The 21,850-nt window shown below is 41.6% G+C and overlaps 1 protein-coding gene across 1 annotated transcript; it reads right to left on the bottom strand.

The window, feature by feature from the left end:
- Nucleotides 1–4,833: 4,833 nt before the first annotated feature.
- On the bottom strand, nt 4,834–5,244 carry LOC149163209 (uncharacterized). The gene has a single exon (XM_089435375.1). The coding sequence runs from the start codon at nt 5,242–5,244 to the stop codon at nt 4,834–4,836; it is 411 nt and encodes a 136-aa protein (XP_089291501.1).
- Between the last annotated feature and the right edge of the window lie 16,606 nt (nt 5,245–21,850).

Raw genomic sequence — 21,850 nt, 5'->3', positions numbered from 1 at the left:
AAAAGAAACCTCCTTATCATATCCAAGGCTTGTTCTGTGCTTGTTATGGACAAGCTCTACCCAAGGCATGATGACCAACTTGTGTAGTGTAGGTTGAATTTCTACTTCTGTATGCAAATCTGCTTCTGAAATGAGCACTTGATCTGAATCAACATTATTGACTTGATGGCTTGTTGGCTGCTAGTAGGATTCAAAGTGAGATAGGGGATTGTTCTAAATAAGAAAAAGTTTAGAAAGATGCCTTTTCTACTGTAACTCATCTTGCTGAAGTTGAGACTCTAGTTACAAAAATTCAATGTTTTCTTGTGCATTTTGCAAACCGTTTTTAATGTCAAAAAGAATGTTTTTGATGATTTTGACTATATCATCAACATAACTGAGTATCTAAGTATTTAGTAACTCTAATACTATGTTAATTATGGTCATTTTTATTGAAAAAATATCAAGTGAATCTCACTCGTGCTGCTCCCAAGTATAAAGAAATTGTTTCAACTGTAAATCAATTCCTTGTCTATGACAATCACAATCTATGTAATCGGCTTCTTATGTTCTATTAACAACATGCCTCACCAGCATATCTTTTAGTGTTTTCTGTCCTCAAAATGTCAATGCACCAAGGGATGCACCAGAATTAGCTCCAATACATTTTAACGTACAAAGCCAATCAATGCACTCACTTCAATAGTCATAATAATCTTCACAACATGATCAACCTTCAATATTCATTTATTCTCCAATAATCCCTTCGAGATCATAGAATGCTAATTTCAAAGGAGTGTACTATCTCATCATGCACAACTATATAGCAACACTCATGGCTGATGTCATTACAATCCAAAGCAATTCTGAGTGGTGAGCTAGCCAATATAATGAAAATAGATTAACAACCTTAGTCCAACACATATATTAAAATGGCTCTTTTGCCTCTCTTCACCATCTTATTCCATCATGGTTATTCAGACTTTAGAAGTGGTAGTAGCCATAAATATCTCCAGGAGATTAGAGAATACTAGGATAGACACCACTCAAACTGGGACCATTGAAGATTCTCCTATCAAGATGCCATAAAAGACTGTCATGGCCAGAAGGGGAAAGGAACTCTTGAAGGTCTTAGTGGAACTTGATGATCACTTCCTTTCGGCGTCCGAGAGTGGTTATGAGGTCTCAAAGATGTTGGAAGCCAATCGCTTGCATTATCACTCAAATTTCGCAGATAATAAAGGTACAATTAATCATTCAAAATAGGTAATGCTCATTATAACATGGAACAAGTCATTTAAAGGCCTATATGGCTCAGAAGATGAGGTCGATTCCCATAGGGCACGGAGGCAAAGAAGGTTTGGAGTTCGATGCAACAATAGTATGTGGGAGTTGATGCTTTGCAGTTCTTGCAGCCTAGAGTATGGATCCACATTCAAGATGTGGGCAGTATTTGGAGTATTAACGCATATGGGTAGACAAATTTTGGAGTTATTATTAGGTCCATATACTACTAGTGCAACCCCTTATTGTTATTAGTGAAACCCCCTTATTATATTGTTGTGCTCATGTAGTCCCCATATTTTTATTATTATGCCCTATAGAAACCCACTATTGTTATCGTTGTGCCCTTACATTAATATTGTTATGTCAGCTCTGATTACATTACGACCCCTTAGACTCCTATATATAGAAAGGAGGACTTTTCATTTGTATCATCCAAGAATTGTTCATTTGTGTAATGTAAAGGAGGTTTCCCCCTCGAAGAGGCTAATTTCTAAGGCGTTGATCTATCTTTTCTATCTTTTTGTGAGCTGGTTTCATAAGATTTGGTATCAGAGCTTTGGATTCTAAGGTTTCGCTGCTCCAAATAGGCCATCGTGGAATTTTCGATATAACATTTTTTATACAAAGTTTCAGAAGCTAAAAACAAAACCAATTTGAGCCGAAATCGTTATGAAACATGGGTCTGAATTTTAGATCTTTTCATGCTATATTTCCGTAGATACGATATGAGGAACTTAGGGTTTTTGCAAGCTCCAAAATTCCATCTCAAATAGGTCATCATGGAATTTGCGCTATAATTTGTTTTCTATGAAGGTACAGACTTTGAAATTAAAACCCATTTGCGTCAAAATCGCGATGAAGCTTGGGCCCCAATTTCAGATCTTGTTTCACTATATTTTTGGAGATATAGTCCAAGAAATTTAGGGTTTTTTGCAGGCTCCCGAATTACATCCCAAACAGGTGACTTGAGGAAAATTGTCATAACTTTATCTATGAGCATTAGATTGAACTTTAGTAAGAAGCTAAAGAAAGAGGATGGACTATACTTTTCTATGTCTCATGTTTAGGTCCAAATGTCAAAACAATAACACGCGGCACTTCGTACAAGTTCACTCTACTGAAAAAGTATATAAGCAAGTCATCTTGGGAGATTGGGCATAACTCTTTCTTGTTTTTTGTTATATTAAGCTTCCACACCAACCATTAGAGAATTAGGTGTCCAATAAGAAGAAATGGAATTGAATGCTCCTTTTGATGATGGATATATTGATGACTATTGCAGATAGTTTGTAGATTTCATGCAAGCTTAGCTTAACAAGAAATATGACCTTAGGTCTTCCAGAAAGAGATCTAGGGGATAGAACCAAGGAGAAGAGCCTCCCACCTTTAACCCTACCAAACCAATAGAAAAATGAAAGAAGTCTCTAGATCAGCCTTCACTTAACAAGAAATATCCCTCCACCTCTCTCCCTCATAAGCCTAAAGTGTCAAAATCAGAGAAAATCCTTCCATCATCCCAACCAGTCTGAAATAAAGTGAGAGAGCTTGCTGGCATTATCCCTGCTGATAAGAGTCCCTCTATTTTTTTTTTTTTTTTTTTAACTAAAACGGTTATGGATTTTATTTATATGCTAAAAAAAGAGAGGGTTTTTGCCATAGTGACCCCGCGTACATGGCTGTTATCCTTCTTATGCTGCCTTTGGAATGTGGCAGTTTCACGGATTTTGGAAAAAGCTTTCCCCATTTACAATTAAGATCCCTTTCATGAGAGTGCAACCTATATTCGCCATCCAATCTGCTTCCTTGTTGGAATTTCTGAGGATGTGATAAAACTTGTACGAATCAAAGCCAAGAAGGACTCTCTTTAATATGTCCATGATTTTGTTGAGTCTAGCATTGTTGAAAAGATCCTCCTTGATTAGTTTTTTGATTGAAATTTCTGAATCTCCGAAGACTTGGATATATTTAGCACCTTTCTCTCTGGCAATAAGACAAGCTTTGAGCAGCCCAAGGATCTCCGCTTGATTGTTTCTTTTCAGACTAAGGCCCCAGGAAAAAGAATCACTAAAAGACCCTTCTGAGGAGTAGATGATCCTACTAGCACCTGCGGCTTCGGGGTTCCCTTTGGACGCCCCATCAAAGAATATGGTAGTTAGTTTTTGGGCCCTCCACCAGCTTTGAAAGATGTCATTTGGCTCTCTTTTTCGCCATTCCGGATTTGCTTTCAGGGGTGTAAGGAGGTACTTTCGGGGATGTGGCTCAAGGGCCAGCCACCTCTTTTCTTCAGGCATGAGCAAAGGGTCATCTTTGAAATACTGCTGCTGAGCCGCTTCCAAGAGAAGAGCCTTAGCTTTTGCTGCTACTTGAGTCGGAGAGTGCTGCATATCATTGAAAATCTACTGATTTCGAGCTAACCACAGCTGCCAGCAAACAAATTTGGGAAGCGCTATCCATACTTTGCGCCAGAAGGACTTAGGAGGGATACTTCGGGGGTAGAAGGTACTCCATGACGCGAAAAGATCCGGGACAGAGGTTTGATGAGGGAGAGAGATCTGAAAATCATGGAGTAGAAGCCCCCACACCTCCTTGGCAAAGAGGCAGTCCAAAAAAAGGTGCTGGGTAGTTTCTAGATTACATCTGCAAAGCACACATCTATGAGGCCCTTCGATCTTCCTTTTTACCAGATTGTCTCCTGTTAAAAGTTTATTGTGTGCCAAGGTCCAGAAAAAAAAATAACTTTTGGGAGGGCTAACGGCTCCCAGACCTGTTTCCAGAAGGTGGGAGTTTGGTTGCTGTTCTTAGATCCCTGAAGAGCCCTATATCCCTCTGCTGATGTATAAACTCCAGTCTGGCCCCATCCCCAACTGTCCTTCATGAATCTGTTGACAGGAGCAGCTTCTTCAAGCAGGTCCTCCAGCAAGATCAGTTGGTCTCTTAGGCGCGCGGGGACTCCATGGAAATCCCATCTTACCCAATCACCACGATTGTCCCAAATTGACAGATCATAAACGCTGTTTACTCCCGCTCTTTCAAGCCAGTTTCTGAGATCAGCGATTTCTTCGCTTTCTGCAAGAGGATCACTTCCCATTATTCGATCTTTCCACAGGTGGGTGCGCTTACCATTACCAGGGATTCTGTACATGAGTTTTTTGAAAAAATCGCTGCTTTTGCAACAGAGCCTCCATACCTGTGAGCAAGATGCTGAATTCTGCAATTGCATTTTCCTGAGAGCGTCATTGTCTGCATATTTTGACTGTAAAATGACGCTGACGGGATGAGTGGGGTCGTGGATCATTTTCCACAAGAGTTTACCGCCCAGCGCTTTGTTGACAAGGGAGGGATCCCGAATTTGCAGTCCGCCCTCAGCAATCGACCTCTTAACCATGTCCCAGTTGACTAAGTGCATTTTTTTATCATTTCCTTTCCCACCTTTCCATAGGAAATCCCTAAGGAGGGTAGCGATCTGATCTGTTACATGTTTGGGGGCAGGAGAAACGCTGCTTGATAAATGGGCAGAGCTGACAGCTGAGATTTAATTAGAATGATTTTACTGCCTTTTGTTAACCATTATCCTCCCCAGGCAGTGATTTTAGATTTGATTTTGCTGATGATGTGAGTCCAGAGGGACCTCTTGTTCACCCCTGAGGAAATGGGAAGACCAAGATACCTGAAGCTGTCCCATTGTGCATGTCCTTTGAACCCGAGAATATTCGAAATATTAGTGATCTCCTGCTGCTCAATATTCCAGCTAAAGATTTCACTTTTACTCTCATTAACTAGAGCGCCAGACACCCTGCAATAACTTCTCAGCACAGAGTCGAAGGCTTTCGCAATTCTGGTGGAAACGCCTCCAAGGAGCAGAGAATCGTCCGTGAAGAGGGCGTGATTCAGGGGAGCTGAAACATTAGAGGGTTTGAGGCCCGGGAGGGAGCCAGCGGTTCTTTCAGCTGCTAGTTTTCTACTGAGGGAGTCCGCCATGAGGATGTACAGGAAGGGAGAGAGAGGGCATCCCTGCCTGATACCTCTCCGAGCTTGAAAGAAATTGGTTGGACGACCGTTGATAAGGGGAGCAATCCATGGAGATTCAATACATGCTTTTATGAGCTGGACAAAGTGTTGAGAGAAGCCAAAGGAAAGCAGAACTTTGCATAGGAACAAGCGGTTTACTCTATCGAATGCGTTCACCATATCAAGTTTAATCAACATACCTTTCTCCCCTCACTGTTTGCTTGAATGAATGGTCTCCTGTACTTGAATGACATTATCCATAATGTACCTGCCTTCCACGAATCCGCCTTGAGTACTGGAGATCAATTTTTTGAGCAGGGGCTTGATTCGATTTGCTAGGAGTTTGGCTATAATTTTGTAAGATGCATTACACAGCGAGATAGGCCTGAATCTTGCAAAGGTGTCGGGGTTGGTTTCCTTGGGGATTAAAGCTAGATAGGTGGAATTGGTTCCTCCTCCTATCTTAGCTTTTCTCATAAAGCCTTTTATCATTTTGAGGAGAACAGATTTGATAACTTCCCAGTAGGATTGATAAAAATGGATTGTGAATCCGTCAGGCCTAGGGGCCTTATCGGCTTCCATTGACCAGATTACTTTGATAATTTCCTCATCAGTTATGGGTCTGCAAAGGGTTGTATTTTCATTAGAGTTAACGAGGAGGGGAATATTGGAGAGGAATTCAGAGGCTTCCTCTTCATTGCCTTGATTTCCATCATTGTATAAATTCATGTAGTGAGCTTCAGCAGAGCCTTTCACCTGGTCGAAACCTTTGCAAACTTGGCCCTCCGAGGTTTTGATTTCAGCTATATGGTTTCGGGACAGTCTAACTCTGTATTGTCTGTGGAAAAAAGTGGTGTTCCGGTCCCCTGCCTTTAACCATAGACTTCTGGACTTTAGTCTCCAGTATTATTCTTCAGCTCGGAAGGATTGGTAGGTGGAACGTTGTGCTTTTACTTCCTCGTCCAAAAGTTCTGCTGTAATATCTTTATTTTCCATTTCTGTTTGCATGGAGTGCAGCCTCTGAACTGCCTCTTTTCTTTGATTGGTTGGAGTGGGGTCTAGATTTTTTATCCTTTCCTTCAATGCGTGTTTTGTGGCCTTCAACTTTTGTTCCCAGGTGTAGCTAGAGGAGCCTGAGAAGGATTTAGCCCAGGCAGATTTCACAGTCTCGATGAAGCCCACTTTGTCAATCCATAGAGGGCTGAAATGAAAGGGAATGGGGCCCAGATCTTCTTCATCTTCCAATAGTAGCTATATTGGCTTGTGATCAGAAGTCAATTTGGGTAGAATTTTTGTGGTGATGATCTTTTTATTCATCAGAAGGGCGCTTTGAACCAGGAACCTGTCTAGACGGGCAGAGATATGATCCGACCCAGCACGATTATTTGACCATGTGAACAACCCATGGACTGGAGGGAAGTCTAAGAGATCCCAATTCTGAACGAGCTCCTCCACAGAGGCCAACATGGAGTCTCTGATGCTGGAGCCACCCCTCTTCTCTTTTAGTTTTAGAACTATATTTAGGTCTTCTGCTATGATAATATTATTTGGGGAATGTTGCTCTAGATAAAATGAAAGCGAGTTCCAACATTCTCTTTTTTCAGAATAATTTACAGGAACATACAGATTGAAGAGAGAGACAGTCAACTTACTAACTTTATGCGTCAATTCTGTGAAGATCCAGTGCTGAGATTCTTGAAAATTATTGAGCTGGAATGTGCAATCTGACCAAAGAGTAGCCAGTCCTCCGGAAGTGCCCCTGGCGCTGACTGCCTTACCTATATTTTTATTCCACTTTGACTTGCTGATATCTAGAAGGGTTTGCCCTTCAATCTTGGTCTCTTGGAGCATGAGGATGTCTGAGGGTTCTGCTTTAAGAAGATCCTTGACTGCTTCTAGTTTGGAGGGGTTCCCCAGTCCTCTGCAGTTCCAAGAGACAAGCTTCATTATTTACTTAGTGGAGGGGTGGGACCTCCCTTGGAAGGTCTCGGTCTAGTATTTCGCCCAATGGACATTTCTATTGTGGCTTGACTCCCTTGAGTTTTAAGTCTTTCGGCCTCTTCTTCTCTCATTTCTTTACGGGATTTCCTTCCAACTCTTTTAGAGGGGCACTCATAGACTTCATCCTCTGATGATCCTAAGCTTACTATTGCTTTTTTCCTTGTGACTTCTTCATATGAAGGGTTGGATGGGCTACCCTATGTGACTTCGATCTGCTTTCCTTTCTCTCCTTCTTTGCTTGGGGGGATGATTTCTACATGCACCAGATTTTCCTGCGTAGGGGCTGCTGGGTTGATATGAGTGCTTGCTGTCCCTTGTTCGGTTGCTTCGTCTTCCTGATTGGGCTTAGAACTGCTTGGAATCCCTGTCGTCTTTCCTTTGCTAGAACCTTTTTTTAGGTGTGTTGTTTTCTGAACTAGAGTCCATTGATCCTCTTTTTGTTTGTCTGGTTGCTCTTTTGCCTTCTTCTTGCAATGCTTGGTGAAGTGTCCATGCCCGTGACAATGTCTACATTTGAAAGGGAGCTGTTCGTAATCCAGTTCCTGGACATGCACCCATCCAGTGACAATGAGTTTGATTGCTTCCGGTAACCCCTCCTCTAGATCAACTTCAACGCATATGCGAGCACATGAGTACTGATCTTTTCTTGCAGCTTTGTCGATGTATTTACCCAGCGCATTGCTGATGTTCTCAAGGGATTTTTGATTCCAGCAGTGGAGAGGCAGATGGGGGAGTCTCACCCAAACCAGGATAGTAGAAGGGACATCCTGGGAAGGGTCAAAGTCTGGGGACCATTTGTTCAGATACAATCCCTGCGGTCCCATAAAGTATGGGCCATTTCTGAATATTAAGCTTCTGTCTTCCGGGCTTTCAAACACAAAGACAAAGAATCCTTTACCTACAAAGTAGCTTTTAACGCCCTCTTTGATCAGAGGGTTCCAGTTTCTTTGTGTCCAGTCTTCTACTGACTTCGGAGAAGGCCAGAGGCCCGTGAACTGACCGATGAGGCCTCTCTCTGCCAGATTCAATGCTGCTTTGCATGTCTCTTCTTCAGGGAGGGCCACTAAGGGAATCGTTTCCATCCTCTTGATAAAATTTTGTTGGATCACCGTAGGAGCTCGCTTCGGACATGCTTCAACCATTGCTCGGAACGCCAAAACCTCTGGAGGCGGAATGGAAGAGCCCCCGTTAGTTTCCATGATCACTGAGGGGTGCCTCAGGACTGAGTGCAGGGGCGCAGCAGCCACAAGGGCGCGTGATGAGGCACTCTTCAATCAACAAAAAAGAAATGGAACTCTCCGCGGTAGTCAGAGGGCCGAGATGGCCAGCGGCCTCAGGCGCAGGGGGAGGGCATCGGCTAGGTCTGAAAAAATCCCCTCTATTTTTGACCTGCAAAAGGAATTATAAAAAGTTAAAATTATTGTCCCCTTATCTGAGCTATTAAGAAAAAAAAAGCTATAACGCACAAGTTGCTACCATATAGACACTTTCTACCCATTTCAAAGAATTAGAATGTGGAGCACCTAGATGTGATTTTGAGGCTCTTTGTCCAATCTTTAGATGGAGAGGCTAGGAAGTGGTTCAAGTCCTTACCCAATTCTTTAATTACTACATGGGAGGAAATGGAAAATGCGTTCATGCAGAAATGGGGTGAGAAAAGAGATTATGAATACATCCTCACAGAGTTTAATGAAATGAAGAAGAAACATTATGAGGATGCTTCTGAATCCATCAAGAGGATTAACAAAGTTTATAATAGCTTGCATGCAGAAACTAAACCACCACAAGTTGCTGCCAAGGTGGTTTTTGCTGGGGATTTTGAGTCTGAATTTGGTTTTACTCTCAAGGAGAGAAAATCCTACACCCTTGATCAAATTCAGATTGATGCACTTGAGGTAGAAGCTAACTTCACCTACACTAGTAAATCATGAGGAAAGCCTGATTATGTTGACATGAGGAATGCAAAAGAGGAAGCTAGCTCTTTAGGTTAAGGGAAGGAAACTCAAGAACAAAATTTGGAAGAGATGAACAAGTTGATTAAGAGCTTGTCTAATAAGCTTGTAAAATTGGAGCTAGAAAATAAAAATTCACCTAGACAAACCATCCCATCCCCAAATAGAAATTTCAATCCTAAATATAGAAGGCATTTGTTGCAAATTTTGTAGAGACAAAAGAAGGAACAACAAGATCACATTCAACCTCCCTTATACTTGGAGGATGGCCCAGAGGAGCTAATTGAAGAATCTATGGAAACTCAGGATAATCACTTCTCTTCTCTCTCAAAAGAGGAGTACGAGGTTGAAGCACTTGAGGAAGAAGAAGGGGAATTGAATGCTCCTTTGGATGATGGAGAGATTGATGACTATTGCAGACAATTTGTAGATTTCATGCAAGCTTAGCTTCACAAGAAATATGACCTTAGGTCTTCCAGAAAGAGATATAGGGGATAGAACCAAGGAGAAGAGCTTCCCACCTCTAACCATATCAAACCAATAGAAAAAGGAAAGAATTCTCTAGATCAGCCTTCACTTAGAAAGAAAGAGCCTTCTACCTCTCTCCCTCATAAGTTTGAAGTGTCAAAATTAGAGCAAATCCTTCCATCATCCAAACCAGTCTGAAATGAAGTGAGAGAAACTGTTGACATTATCCCTGCTGATAAGAGTCCCTCTATTTTTTACTTGCAAAAGGAGTTATAAAAAGTTCAAATTTTTGTCCCTTATCTGAGCTATTAAGAAAACCAAGCTACAAAGCACAGGTGTCTCAGTTTATTGACCCACCTACCATAGCCCCTGTACAAGACAAGCTAAATGTATAAGAAGAGAGGCCCATGGTAGTTTTTCGACCCCATGTTGAAGAGAAAGACTCTTCTACGTCCCCCTTTTATGTGACTATGGTGATCTAGGAGCTACAGCTGCATAATTGCATGCTTGATTCAGGGGCCTCCCATAATTTTATGTCGTTGTCAGTAATGGAACATTTAGGGTTGCAAATAATGCATCCATACAAGGATATTTACTCATTTGACTCCAAAAGAGTGAAATTCTTGGGATTGATCAAAGATTTGGTGGTGAATTTGGCACAGATTCCTGCAAAGAGTGTAGTGATGGATATTGTGGTTGCAGACATCCCTGCAAGGTTTGGGATGCTCTTATCTAGATCATGGGGGTCTAAAATTGGAGGATCCATTAAATTGGATTTGACTTATGCCACTATCCCTGTTTTTGGTGGAAAAGAACATAGGCTATATAGAGAATCAAGGTTTGTGAAGACTGTCACAAAAGATGAATGTTCTAAAAATGCACCTCTGTATGGGAAAGAGATAGACCTCTCTTGTCTATTATTAGAGGAGAATGATTTGATCTTGGAAGATACATAAGTCGAATTTTTTCATAGCTAGATCAAGAACCCCTGGAATGTGTTATGGTTTGGAAATTGTATTTAGATGACGCTTGTTCCAAGGAAGGAAAAGGGGCAGGGGTATTGTTGATGTCTCCTAAAGGCAGTCTAATTCCTCTTTCTTTCAAACTGGAGTATGAAGCCACCAATAATGTTGATGAATATGAAGCTCTGTTGTTGGGACTACACAGAATCATAAATTTAAATATTGGGTGCCTAAGTGTATTTGGAGACTTGGAATTGGTAGAATCAATGGCAGGACAAACATCCATGACTAAGGACTTATCTGAATAAGGTATCAGATCTAATTGATAACTTTTTCCTAGATTTTAATATTCAATTTCTCCCCAAAGTGGGAAATAGGATGGTTGAATCTTTGGTTGTAGATTCAAGTAACTTTAAGCATCCCAAAAATCCATTACTGAAGTATGAAGTTGAGGTTTGGTACAAACCTTCAGTACTAGACAACATCAAACATTGGCAAGTGTTTGAGGATGAAGAACAAATAAAAATCTTTATGGAAGTGGCAGGAGAGTTCTTCAATTCAGTGATCGGCCAAGAGGATCAGGAGATGATAGAGGAACAACTGAAAAATTGGGAACCATTGGTGGGCACATAATCCTATAGCTAAAAGGCAACACTATCCCTAGGGGACTGGTCCCACTGGAGAGGCTTTTCAACCTGAATGATGTGGAAGCCAAGTCAGCCAAGCAAGAAGTTGATGAACAAGTAGAATACCACAAAATTAGCACTGACCAAGTCCCAAGGGTGATAAAGCTAGAAAAATGAATCCCTAGTGTGTATAAACATAAATACCTTGACCTTGATTTTAGAATTTTGTGATCTATACTGATTTTGATAAAGTCTTTTGGATTAATCACATCATGAGTTGTTGGTCAACAACAACTCATGATGTGATTAACCTGAAAGACTTTATCAAAATACCTTGACTTGTTTAAGAATTACATGGATGTATTTTCTTGGTCTTATGAGGATCTGAAAACTTTTGACATCACTGTCATCCAACACAACATACCTTTAAAGGGAGGGTTGAAGCCTTACAAACAGAGGCTTAGGCAAATCAATCCTTTAATACTTCCATCTTTTGAAAAGAGGCGAGGAAGTTATTACAGGCTAAAATCATTGTACCTTTGGGGTACTAAGCTTGTTAGGGTCCAACCCTAATCTCCTTATTTATGTAATAGGGTCAAGTCATAGTTATAGTTAGTTAAAGACTCAATAAAGTCCATATTAATAATTGTAAGTGGTTGACCTGCATTTAAAGAAAGGGGCCATAGTTAGTTGCAAATGGGCAATGGTATTGGATAGATAATATTAATATAACCATGGTACTGACCCATGGTATTACATGTATGAATCCTATATAAAGGATAGAGACTCCTCATTGAGGAGCGTCATGTCTTATTCTGTAATCTAGCATTGCTCTATTGGAAGTTGCCCCATCGAAGAGGCAAGTGAACATTGCTTTCATCTCTGAATAATAAAATACATGCTGTTATTTCTCATTTTTTTCTATGTTCTGGGTTGTATTTCTTCACATATTTTGTATCTTGACATCTTCTCGCAGGTCAAGAGCATAACAAGTGGTATCAGAGCACTTTCCAGGGCTGGTGGTATCTCCATTTGTAGCAGAGTTTTTTTTTGGCTAGAGACGTGTTCCGGTGTCTTTAAACCATGGGATTTGTCGTTGAGCGCATAAACATGTGGATTCAGGGAGGCATGCACATAGGAAATACAAGAGGTGGTCACGCTTGTTGGACTCCCTTGTAACCCCTATGGGTACCCCTTCGAGTAGTAGTGCATTAGACAAAACCATGGATTGTATTCCACATACCCTCTCGGTATATTGGAAGCCCCCTAAGCTCACCTAAAACATCGCCATAGATAAAGCATAAGTTATCTTGCTGCTATAGTACACCGAGAACAACACTCAGGGAGATTACTCACACGTACGATAGGGTAGTTGGGTAGTACAGCTAAGGGTATGGTTGATCCTCCTTAGTTAGTGCCCTGAAAGATTGGGTCGAGTACTACTATTGGACCCTTATGTATATTGCGATCTGTAGCACCTGACACTCCTTGAGACCATAGTTCCCTTATCTCTCTGAAGATTGCCCATCATCTTCTTTGCCAAATCAGATCTAGCAGATTGGTTTCTGTGTCACCGCAACAATCAGATCCACCAGAATACCATTTAGATCTAGTAGCCGGGGTTCAGTCGCTGCCCCATTCCTACTCACACTCTGCAGTTGAGGGTTTCACAGACATAGTCTGAGGCCCTCCTGGGACGCTTATACGAGACTTAGCCCATCAGAATTAGGACGATGGGCTGAGCGAGGTGGTACCATTCACTTGTCAACTTCAAGTCCCAAATTTTTTCACAGTGACAACCAGATCTGTGTATGGTAGAAAACAAAGCTCAAGCTATGGCCAATGAGAAGATGGAATCCATTGAAAACAGGTTGGATGAATTAACGAGGATGATCCAGACATTGAATGACACATTCACAAAGGGCAAGTTGGTGGCACAACCAGAGGTATATGATTTTAATGCAGACCGTGAAGGAGAATCTAGTCATTCTCTTCACTTCTAGGGAAACCACCAACATTCCCACCCTCGACCACCCAAGCTGGACATTTACAAATTTTATGGCTCTAATACGGAAATATGGCTATCACAAATGGACCAATATTTCATGCTTAATCACATCAGAGATGATGAGACTAAGCTATGTGTGGGAGGCCTTTACTTGGACCAAGAAAGATGGAAATGGTGGCAGTGGCATCAAAAATGCTATGCAAGGCCAATTACTTGGCAGGAATTCTCAAAATCCCTTTGTGAACGCTTTGAACGAGAATCCAATTTTTTGGGTCATCTTACTAAGCTCAGATAGACAGGCACAGTACACGACTATATTACAGCCTTTGAGAAATTAGCCTTCTACACAGGAGGTCTGGCAGATGAATTCTACTTGGAATGTTTTATCAGTGGTCTCAAAGACACCATCCAAGCTCACGTCTGGATGCACCACCCACCCACATGGCTGGAAGCTTGCACAATGGCTTGCGAAGTGGAATGAGCGTTAGTGGTCCAGTCGCCTCGTCCAAATTTCATAGCCAAGGGACGCCCCACCCAGGCTCTGGACACTACCCAAACACTTAAGGTTCAAAAGGTGTCACCAACAGAAATGGCAAAAAGGAGAAAGCAAGGATTGTGTTACTACTGTGATGATAAATACTCCCTGGGGCATAAATGCAAGGAACCAAAATTCTTTCAAATTGATGCTATGGATCACAGTTCATTTGAGGAAGCCCCATCCTTTGAGGGACCAGAGGAAGAAGATGAGGACAACCAGCAAGAAAATGAGCTCCCAGCTACACCAGAAGAACCAATTATCTCACTCCATGCTTTGGTAGGCATTTCTTCTCCCCAAACTCTCAAAATCAGAGGTTTTATTAAACATTGCCCTGTAGTAGTCTTGATTGATAGTGGCAGCACACATAACTTTATCCATCAGAGAGTCGCAGAAGCTGTGCATTGTTTTGTCAGAGCAGTCTCTAATTTCCAGGTACAAATTGCTGATGGGGGGACAATGAAATGTGATGGCCGCTGTGAAAATATCAAACTTCAGATGGGAGATTACCACCTAAAGACCCACATGTTTTCCATCAACATGGGTGGGTGTGACATTGTCTTGGGTGCTGAATGGCTTCACACACTCGGCCCAATCACAATGGATTTCCAGGAGTTATATATGAGCTTTACGTAGAATGACCACACACATACCCTTCGCGGACTCCAAACAGGTACTCCTTCTATCATCAGCTCACATCGGATGGAAAAGTTGTTAAAAAAGGGCCACCATGGAGTTATTGCCCAATTTAATGCCATTCAGGCCTTCGAGGCCCCTACTCTTCATATTCATATTGAGATGCAATAGGTCTTAAACATCCATCTGCAGGTCTTTGACAAACCTCATGAGCTTCCACCATAGAGAGGGGAACATGATCATAGAATTACTTTGGTCTTAGGGGCACAACCACTAAATATGTGCCCATATAGATACCCCTTCACCCAAAATAATGAAATCAAAAAAATCATCAAGAAACTCATGGAAGCTGGTTTCATTCGTCCTAGCATTAGTCCTTATTCATCACCTATGGTCATGGTGCTAAAAAAAGATGGGGAATGGCGTATGTGTCCAGACTTCAGGGCCATCAACAAGCTGATGGTCAAAGATAAATTCCCCATCCCTTTTGTTGATGATTTGGTGGATGAACTAAATGGGGCTCAATTCTTTACTAAACTAGACCTTCGTCCGGGCTATCACCAAATTCACATGAAAAAACTAGACATTCCGAAGACTAATTTCGAAACTCATGAAGGCCATTATGAATTCTTGGTCACGCCATTTGGTCTCTGTAATGCTCCATCCACTTTTCGGAGTCTCATGAATCACCTACTCAAACCATATCTCAGAAAATTTGTCCTTGTTTTCTTTGATGACATTATCATCTACAACCTCACCTGGGAAAAACATCTTCAGCATGTAGACATGCTCTTGCAACTGCTCGGGAAGCATAAATTATTTGTCAAATTGTCCAAGTGCTCTTTTGGCATGAAAGAAGTCGAGTATTTGGGCCACATTGTGGGGCGTGAAGGTGTCAGGGTGGATCCCAAAAAGATCCAGGCAATGCAGGATTGGCCCCAACCAAATACCTTGAAGATTTTGAGAGGATTCTTGGGTCTCATCGACTACTATCGCAAATTTGTCCGCAATTATGGTCGCATGACTAGACCCCTCACCCACCTTCTCAAGAAAATTTCATTCCTCTAGAATGATGAAGCACAACGGCCATTTATAGCTCTCAAACATGCCATGTGTTCCACTCTAGTATTGACACTACTCGACTTCACCAAATATTCTGTGATTGAATGTGATGCTTCAGGTATGGGTATTGGGCTATCTTAATGCAGGAAGGTCGACCCTTGGCCTTCACTAGCCAACAACTAAGTGGGAAACATCTGGGAAAATCTACCCATGAGAAGGAGATGATGGCCATCTTACATGCAGTGGATACTTGGCGAACATACTTATTGGGGGGGGGCGGTTCCAAATCCGCACAAACCATCAAAGCCTTAAATATTTTTTGGAGCAACGCCTATCCTTGCCACAACAAAATAAATGGCTAGCCAAATTGTTTGGATATGATTATGAGATAATTTACAAGAAAGGGCATGAAAATGTCGTAGCAGATGCTTTATCACACCAATTTGAGGAGGACAGCACCCTGCTAGCAATTTCTCTTCCCATTCTAGAGTGGATTGAAGAAGCTCGCAAGGAATGGTTTTCACATCCTTCGCTCTCCCAACTAATTCATAACTTGCAAGCAGCTCCAAATTCCATAGAGGGCTACTCTTGGAAGGATGAGATTCTTCGCTACAAGGACAAAGTAGTGATATCACCAACATCCACCCTCAAAAGGCACATTTTGGCAGAGTTGCACTCATCTCCCATTGCAGGCTATTCAGAAGACTTATTCTCGCACTCGTCGTTCCTTCTTTTGGACAGGAATGAAAAAGGACATTCTTAATTTTATAGCGGAATGTGATGTGTGTCAGCGCCATAAAGGAGAAACAGTCAAGTCCCCAGGCACTTTACAACCATTGCCCATACCTGCCTCAATCTGGACAGATGTTTCTATGGATTTCATTACTAGGCTTTCGAAGTCAGGCAACAAGTCAGTCATCATGGTGGTTGTGGACAAACTTCCTAAGTATACTCATTTTTATGCCCTACCCTACCCTTTTACACCCACTTTGGTGGCTCAATATTTCATGGACCAGATCTTCAAATTGCATGGCATGCCCACTTCCATTGTGTCTGATCATGACCCGATCTTCACTAGTAACTTTTGGCAGGAAATTTTCAAGCTACAAGGCACCCAACTCCAACTCAGTACTTCCTATCATCCCCAAACTGATGGACAAAATGAAGCAGTCAACAAATGTCTAGAGACCTACCTCAGGTGTTTCACTTCAGAAAAGCAACATCTATGGGTACAATGGTTACCTCTAGCCGAATGGTGGTATAATACTAACTATCATGCCGCCACCAAGATGACTCCATATGAAGTAGTTTATGGTCAACTCCCCCCTTCACCTACTTCTTATATCCCTGGATGCTCTAAGGTACAAGCAATGGATCAACTCCTACAGAACCGTGCAACCATGCTCGCCCACCTCAAAGATAATCTCCATCAAGCTCAGAATCACATGAAGCAACAGGCAGACCAACATCGTTTAGAGCACACATTTCAAGAAGGGGATCAAGTATTCTTGAGGCTGCAACCATACAAGAAAACATCACTCAAAGACAAGGGTCATTAGAAATTATCTCCAAAATTCTACGGACCATATCAAATACTTCAGCGCATTGGAGAAGTAGCCTACAAGCTAGCCTTGCCACCCACTACAAAAATCCATCTCGTCTTCCATGTCTCATGCCTCAAGAAAGTGCTAGGGAACAATTGCAGAATTCAAACCAGTCTATCGGAATTGGATGAAGAAGGTTCAATCTGGCTCCAACCTGAGCTGGTTCTTGACACATGAGAATGGTACCTGCGTGGCCGCACGATCAAGGAAGTCCTCGTCAAGTGGAAAGACACCTCTCCAGAAGATGAAACCTAGAAACCAGCCACTATTCTTCAGCAGTTTCCGCAGCTTCATCCTTGAGGACAAGGTTGTTTTTATGGGGGAGGGCATGTTAGGGTTCAACCCTAACCACCTTATTTATGTAATAGGGTCGAGTCATAGTTATAGTTAGTACAAAAGTCAATAAATCCTATATTAATAATTGTAAGTGGTTGACCCGCATTTAAAGAAAGGGACAACAGTTAGCTGCAGATGGGCCATGGTATTAGATAGATGGTATTAATAGAACCATGGTATTAACCCATGGTATTGCATGTATGAATCCTATATAGCGGATAGAGACTCCCCATTGAGGAGTGTCGTGTCTTATTCTATAATCGATCACTGTTCTATTGGTTGTTGCCCCCTCGAAGAGGCAAGCGAACATTTCTTTCATCTCTAAATAATAAAATACATGCTGTTATTTCTCATTTTGTTCTATGTTATGGGTTGTATTTCTTCGCATATTTGTTATCCTAGCATCTTCTCGCAGGTCAAGAGCATAACACAGATTGGGTTTCCAAATTGGTCCTAGTTAGAAAGATGAATGGGGAAATAATGTTGTGTAAGGATTTCAGGAACCTAAACAAAGATTCCTTGAAAGACAACTACCCTCTACCCAAGATGGACCACATTTTATAGAAAGTGGTTGGGTCAACAAGAATGTCCATGATGGATGATTTCTCCGGGTATAATCAAGTTGATGTACATCCAGATGACCAGAAGAATACCATCTTTACCACACCCTGGGGGACATTCATGTATGCAAGAATTCCCTTTGGTTTAATTAATGTTGGAGCCACTTTTCAGAGAGCCATGGACATTTATTTTGTGGGAGAAAAAGATAAGTTTGTAGTTATATATTTAGATGATATCACTGTTTTTTCAAATACAGATGAAGAACCCCTTGAGAACCTAAGGCTTACCTTTGAGAAATTCAGGAAGTATGGGTTGTCTTTGAATCCCAAAAAGTCTCAGTTTTCTCTAAGCGAATGAAAGTTTCTTGGACACATAGTGGCCAAGGAGGGAGTGAGGATTGACCTTAAAAGAGTGGAGGCCATTCACAGTATCTCATTACCTTGTAATAGGAAATAGATTCAAGTGTTCTTGGGCAAGATAAAATTCCTGAGAATATTTGTGCCAAACTATGGTGAGATAGTCAAGAAGATCATTGAGATGTTGAAGAAGAACAAGGAGGTAAAATGGAATCCAGAAGCCCGAGAATCATTCCTCAGGATCAAAAAGGCCTTAGCTGAAGCACCTATGTTAGTCAGTCTAGACTATCTAACACCCTTTTTTATATTTTCTTTTGCCTCCCCTGACATAGTGGCAATTTTTCTATTGCAGAAGAACAATGAAGGACATGACCAACCCATGGCATTTTTTGGTCAAGTGCTAAGAGATGTTGAACTCAAATATAACATATTGGAGAAACAAGCTTATGCCCTAGTCAAAGCCTTGAAATATTTCCAAGTGTATGTGTTGTAGTCAAGAAAAATAGCCTATGTCCCCATGACCTCAGTGAAAGATATATTCTTGTGCAAGGAGACAGTGAAGGCAAGAGGGGCAGATGGATTGCCAAGATCCAAGAATACAACTTGGAAATCAATCCCACTAAGCTGATAAAAGGACAGGGGCTAGCCAAGATGATGTCTGAATCTAATTGCAAAGCATTGGGAATTAATATGTTATTAGAGGGAGAAAAGAAAAACACAAGTGAAGAGGAGAATCGAGAGGTTGAGAACCCAATTCAAGAAATTGAAATGACGTTTACCCTATCTCACTAGTACAAACACATAGTTCACTACTTGTTGTTCCTAAGATGCCTAGTGAATTTTGACAAAGGTAAATACCATGCCCTGAGGTTGCAGACCCAAAGATTTGTCATTTCAAGTGGCCAGTTGTATTGGAAGGACCCTCTAGGTGTTTTTCTATTGTGCCTAGTTGAAGAGGAAGTGAACAAAGTAATGGATGAATTTCATGGCTACATTTGTGGAGGGAACTATGGTTGGAAATCTATCGCACATAAAATCCTCAAGGAAGGTTTTTATTGGCCCAAGATGTTTAGTGAGGTCTATTCTTATGTCAAGGCCTGTGATAAGTGCCAAAGGTTCACTGAAAAATAGAAATTGGCCCCTTTCCCCTTGATCCCTGTCTTTGTGGAGGATCCCTTTAGACAATGGGGGTTGGAATTTATTGGAGAAGTACACCCACCATCTAGCGGTCAACACAAATGGATTCTCATTGCAACTGACTATTTCACTAAGTGGGTGGAGGTTATCCCAGCCAAGAATGAAACAGATGCAGTTATCATAACATTTATGGAAGATAACATTCTGGCCAGATTTGGGTGCCCAAGGAAGGTAATCACCGATAATGCGCAAGTGTTCAAATCTACCAAGTTTTTGAGATTCTTCTAGAAATAGAACATCCTTGTGGGCCACTCTACTACCTATTACCCATAGGTGAATGGATTGGCCAAATCCTCCAACAAGACTCTTATGAGAATCCTAAAAAACACAATATCAGAGAATTAGAAAAAATTGGAATTCACAACTAAACTTTTCCTTGTGGGCAAACAGAGTCAGGAATAAGAGGTCGACTGGTAAGTCTCCATTTGAATTAGTGTATGGGAAAGCTCTGTTTTTCCCATATAATTAGTAATTCCAGTGGAGAAACTACTGCGAGAGGTTGAAGAAGAGACCAATTCTTAACTAAGAGAATCAATCATCTTGTGGAACTTCAAGAAACCAGGGGAGAAGTGACTCAAAAATTGGTTAAATACCAAGAAAAGATGAGGGGCATTTTTTACAGAAGGGCCAAGGATAAAATTCTATAGCCTGGAGACCTAGTGCTTAGGTAGGATGTGAGAAGAGAAGACGAATGGAAGCATGGAAAATTTGATCCCTTATGGTTTGGACCCTTCAAGATTGTTGAGGCAAAGAGAAAAAATACTTTCTTGCTGGAAAACTTGGAAGGTGAGGTATCTGAGTTGCCTGTGAATGGGTAGTACTTCAAGCTTTACTTCTAGAACCTTTTCAACACATTGTACATATCGGTGAGCCAATATAAAATAGCAGTAGTACTTTCAGTTCTTTATGTATTTTTCTTTTTTCTTTTATATACCTTAATAAAATGACTCCATGCCCAATGGAGAGATGACAATAATCTGTAGTTTCTCAATGCATTACTGGCAATACATTGTCCCCAGTTGGATCCGAGGTTGTCACCTACTCTGCATCTATTTGCATTCATGCTTAAGATACCTTATTTTTTACAAAGGTAAGGTAGCAAGTTTCATGTTTGGAAAGGGGGACCTAAGAAGAGCTTAAATATCAAAATGGAGGGGAGAAAACTGCAATTCGAAGGCCAAAGATGAGCTCTCAGAGACCTGGAATTCATCCTTCGCTTTATTTCCCCCCCTTGCGACGCGTAGTGGAAAGTCATAGGTGCTTAAAGATCTTGTTAGACCTCGTGACCTTAGAATAAACTTATGGGTAAAGAGAGCGCAACTTCTAGGTAGGTCGTCGTTCATCTTCGCCTTTTCGCTTTACGAAAGTAGTCTGGAGGGGCAACGTGCATGGAAAATAAAGCTCTCCACCCCTTCAGAGTTGAATAGTCAACTTCTAATCCAACGATGGAGATTCATTCCGGGGGATTGAGAAGATCTTTGTCCTCCCATTGTTCAAACTCCGGAACCAGGTGGGGACCACGCCAGCCGGCAGGTTTCACTCCTCAGCGCTGTAAAAGGTAAAGTTCACATTTTATAATGGCAACCCCATGCCTCCCTCCCCCCCCCCCCCCCGCCCACTCCTGTCCTCCACCCCACCTGCCATCATTGAATCCTGTCATGATGCATGTCCGACCTCTGTTACGTTGTCATGGTGTCACCCAATTGTTGGCCCCACTACCCATAAAAAGTCCCCCCCCAAAACCTCCGCTCAAATTTTTAAAATTTTCTTCGATGTTTCTCATTGCTCCTCCCATCTGCAACCTACTTAGAACGTCGTTTTCATACCCCATCATCTTGGTAGCTCATCTCGGTGTCATTTGTGTCCTCCTTTGTGGCGACCAGGTAACCTTCTCACCTATACTTTGTTTTTTCCACATGATAACCATCTAAAAATCAATAAATTACAGCCTTTAGGTCCTCCAAAGCCCCAAAGGATGCAAAAATATGCGATCCCAAGCCCTTGTTGATCGTTGACCCCCTCATGGACATGGAGTCACAAATCACTAACCCAACCTGCCCTTATGACCCGACCAACCTATGAGTCCACCTATTTGACCAGTATATCATGGTAGACCCTTTTCAAGTGTTGGAATTGGGTTTGTACTACCAAACTGCACCCTCCATGCATTACTTCACAGAGTTTGTCTCCTAGATGACAGCGCCTGCGTTGACAAAAACAACTACTTCATTTCCTCCCAAGGGGTTAAGATCTTAGAAATCACCCTAACACT

The sequence above is a fragment of the Pinus tabuliformis genome, chromosome 5_2 (assembly GCF_031772625.1).
Source record: "Pinus tabuliformis cultivar Carrire ecotype Pingquan chromosome 5_2, CPIR1, whole genome shotgun sequence".
Classification (NCBI taxonomy): Eukaryota; Viridiplantae; Streptophyta; class Pinopsida; order Pinales; family Pinaceae; genus Pinus; species Pinus tabuliformis.
This window is presented reverse-complemented; position numbering and strand designations above follow the sequence as displayed.

Coding starts and splice junctions, on each gene's coding strand:
- LOC149163209 (XM_089435375.1), bottom strand. CDS start 5,244: ATGGCGGACTCCCTCAGTAGAAAACTAGCAGCTGAAAGAACCGCTGGC.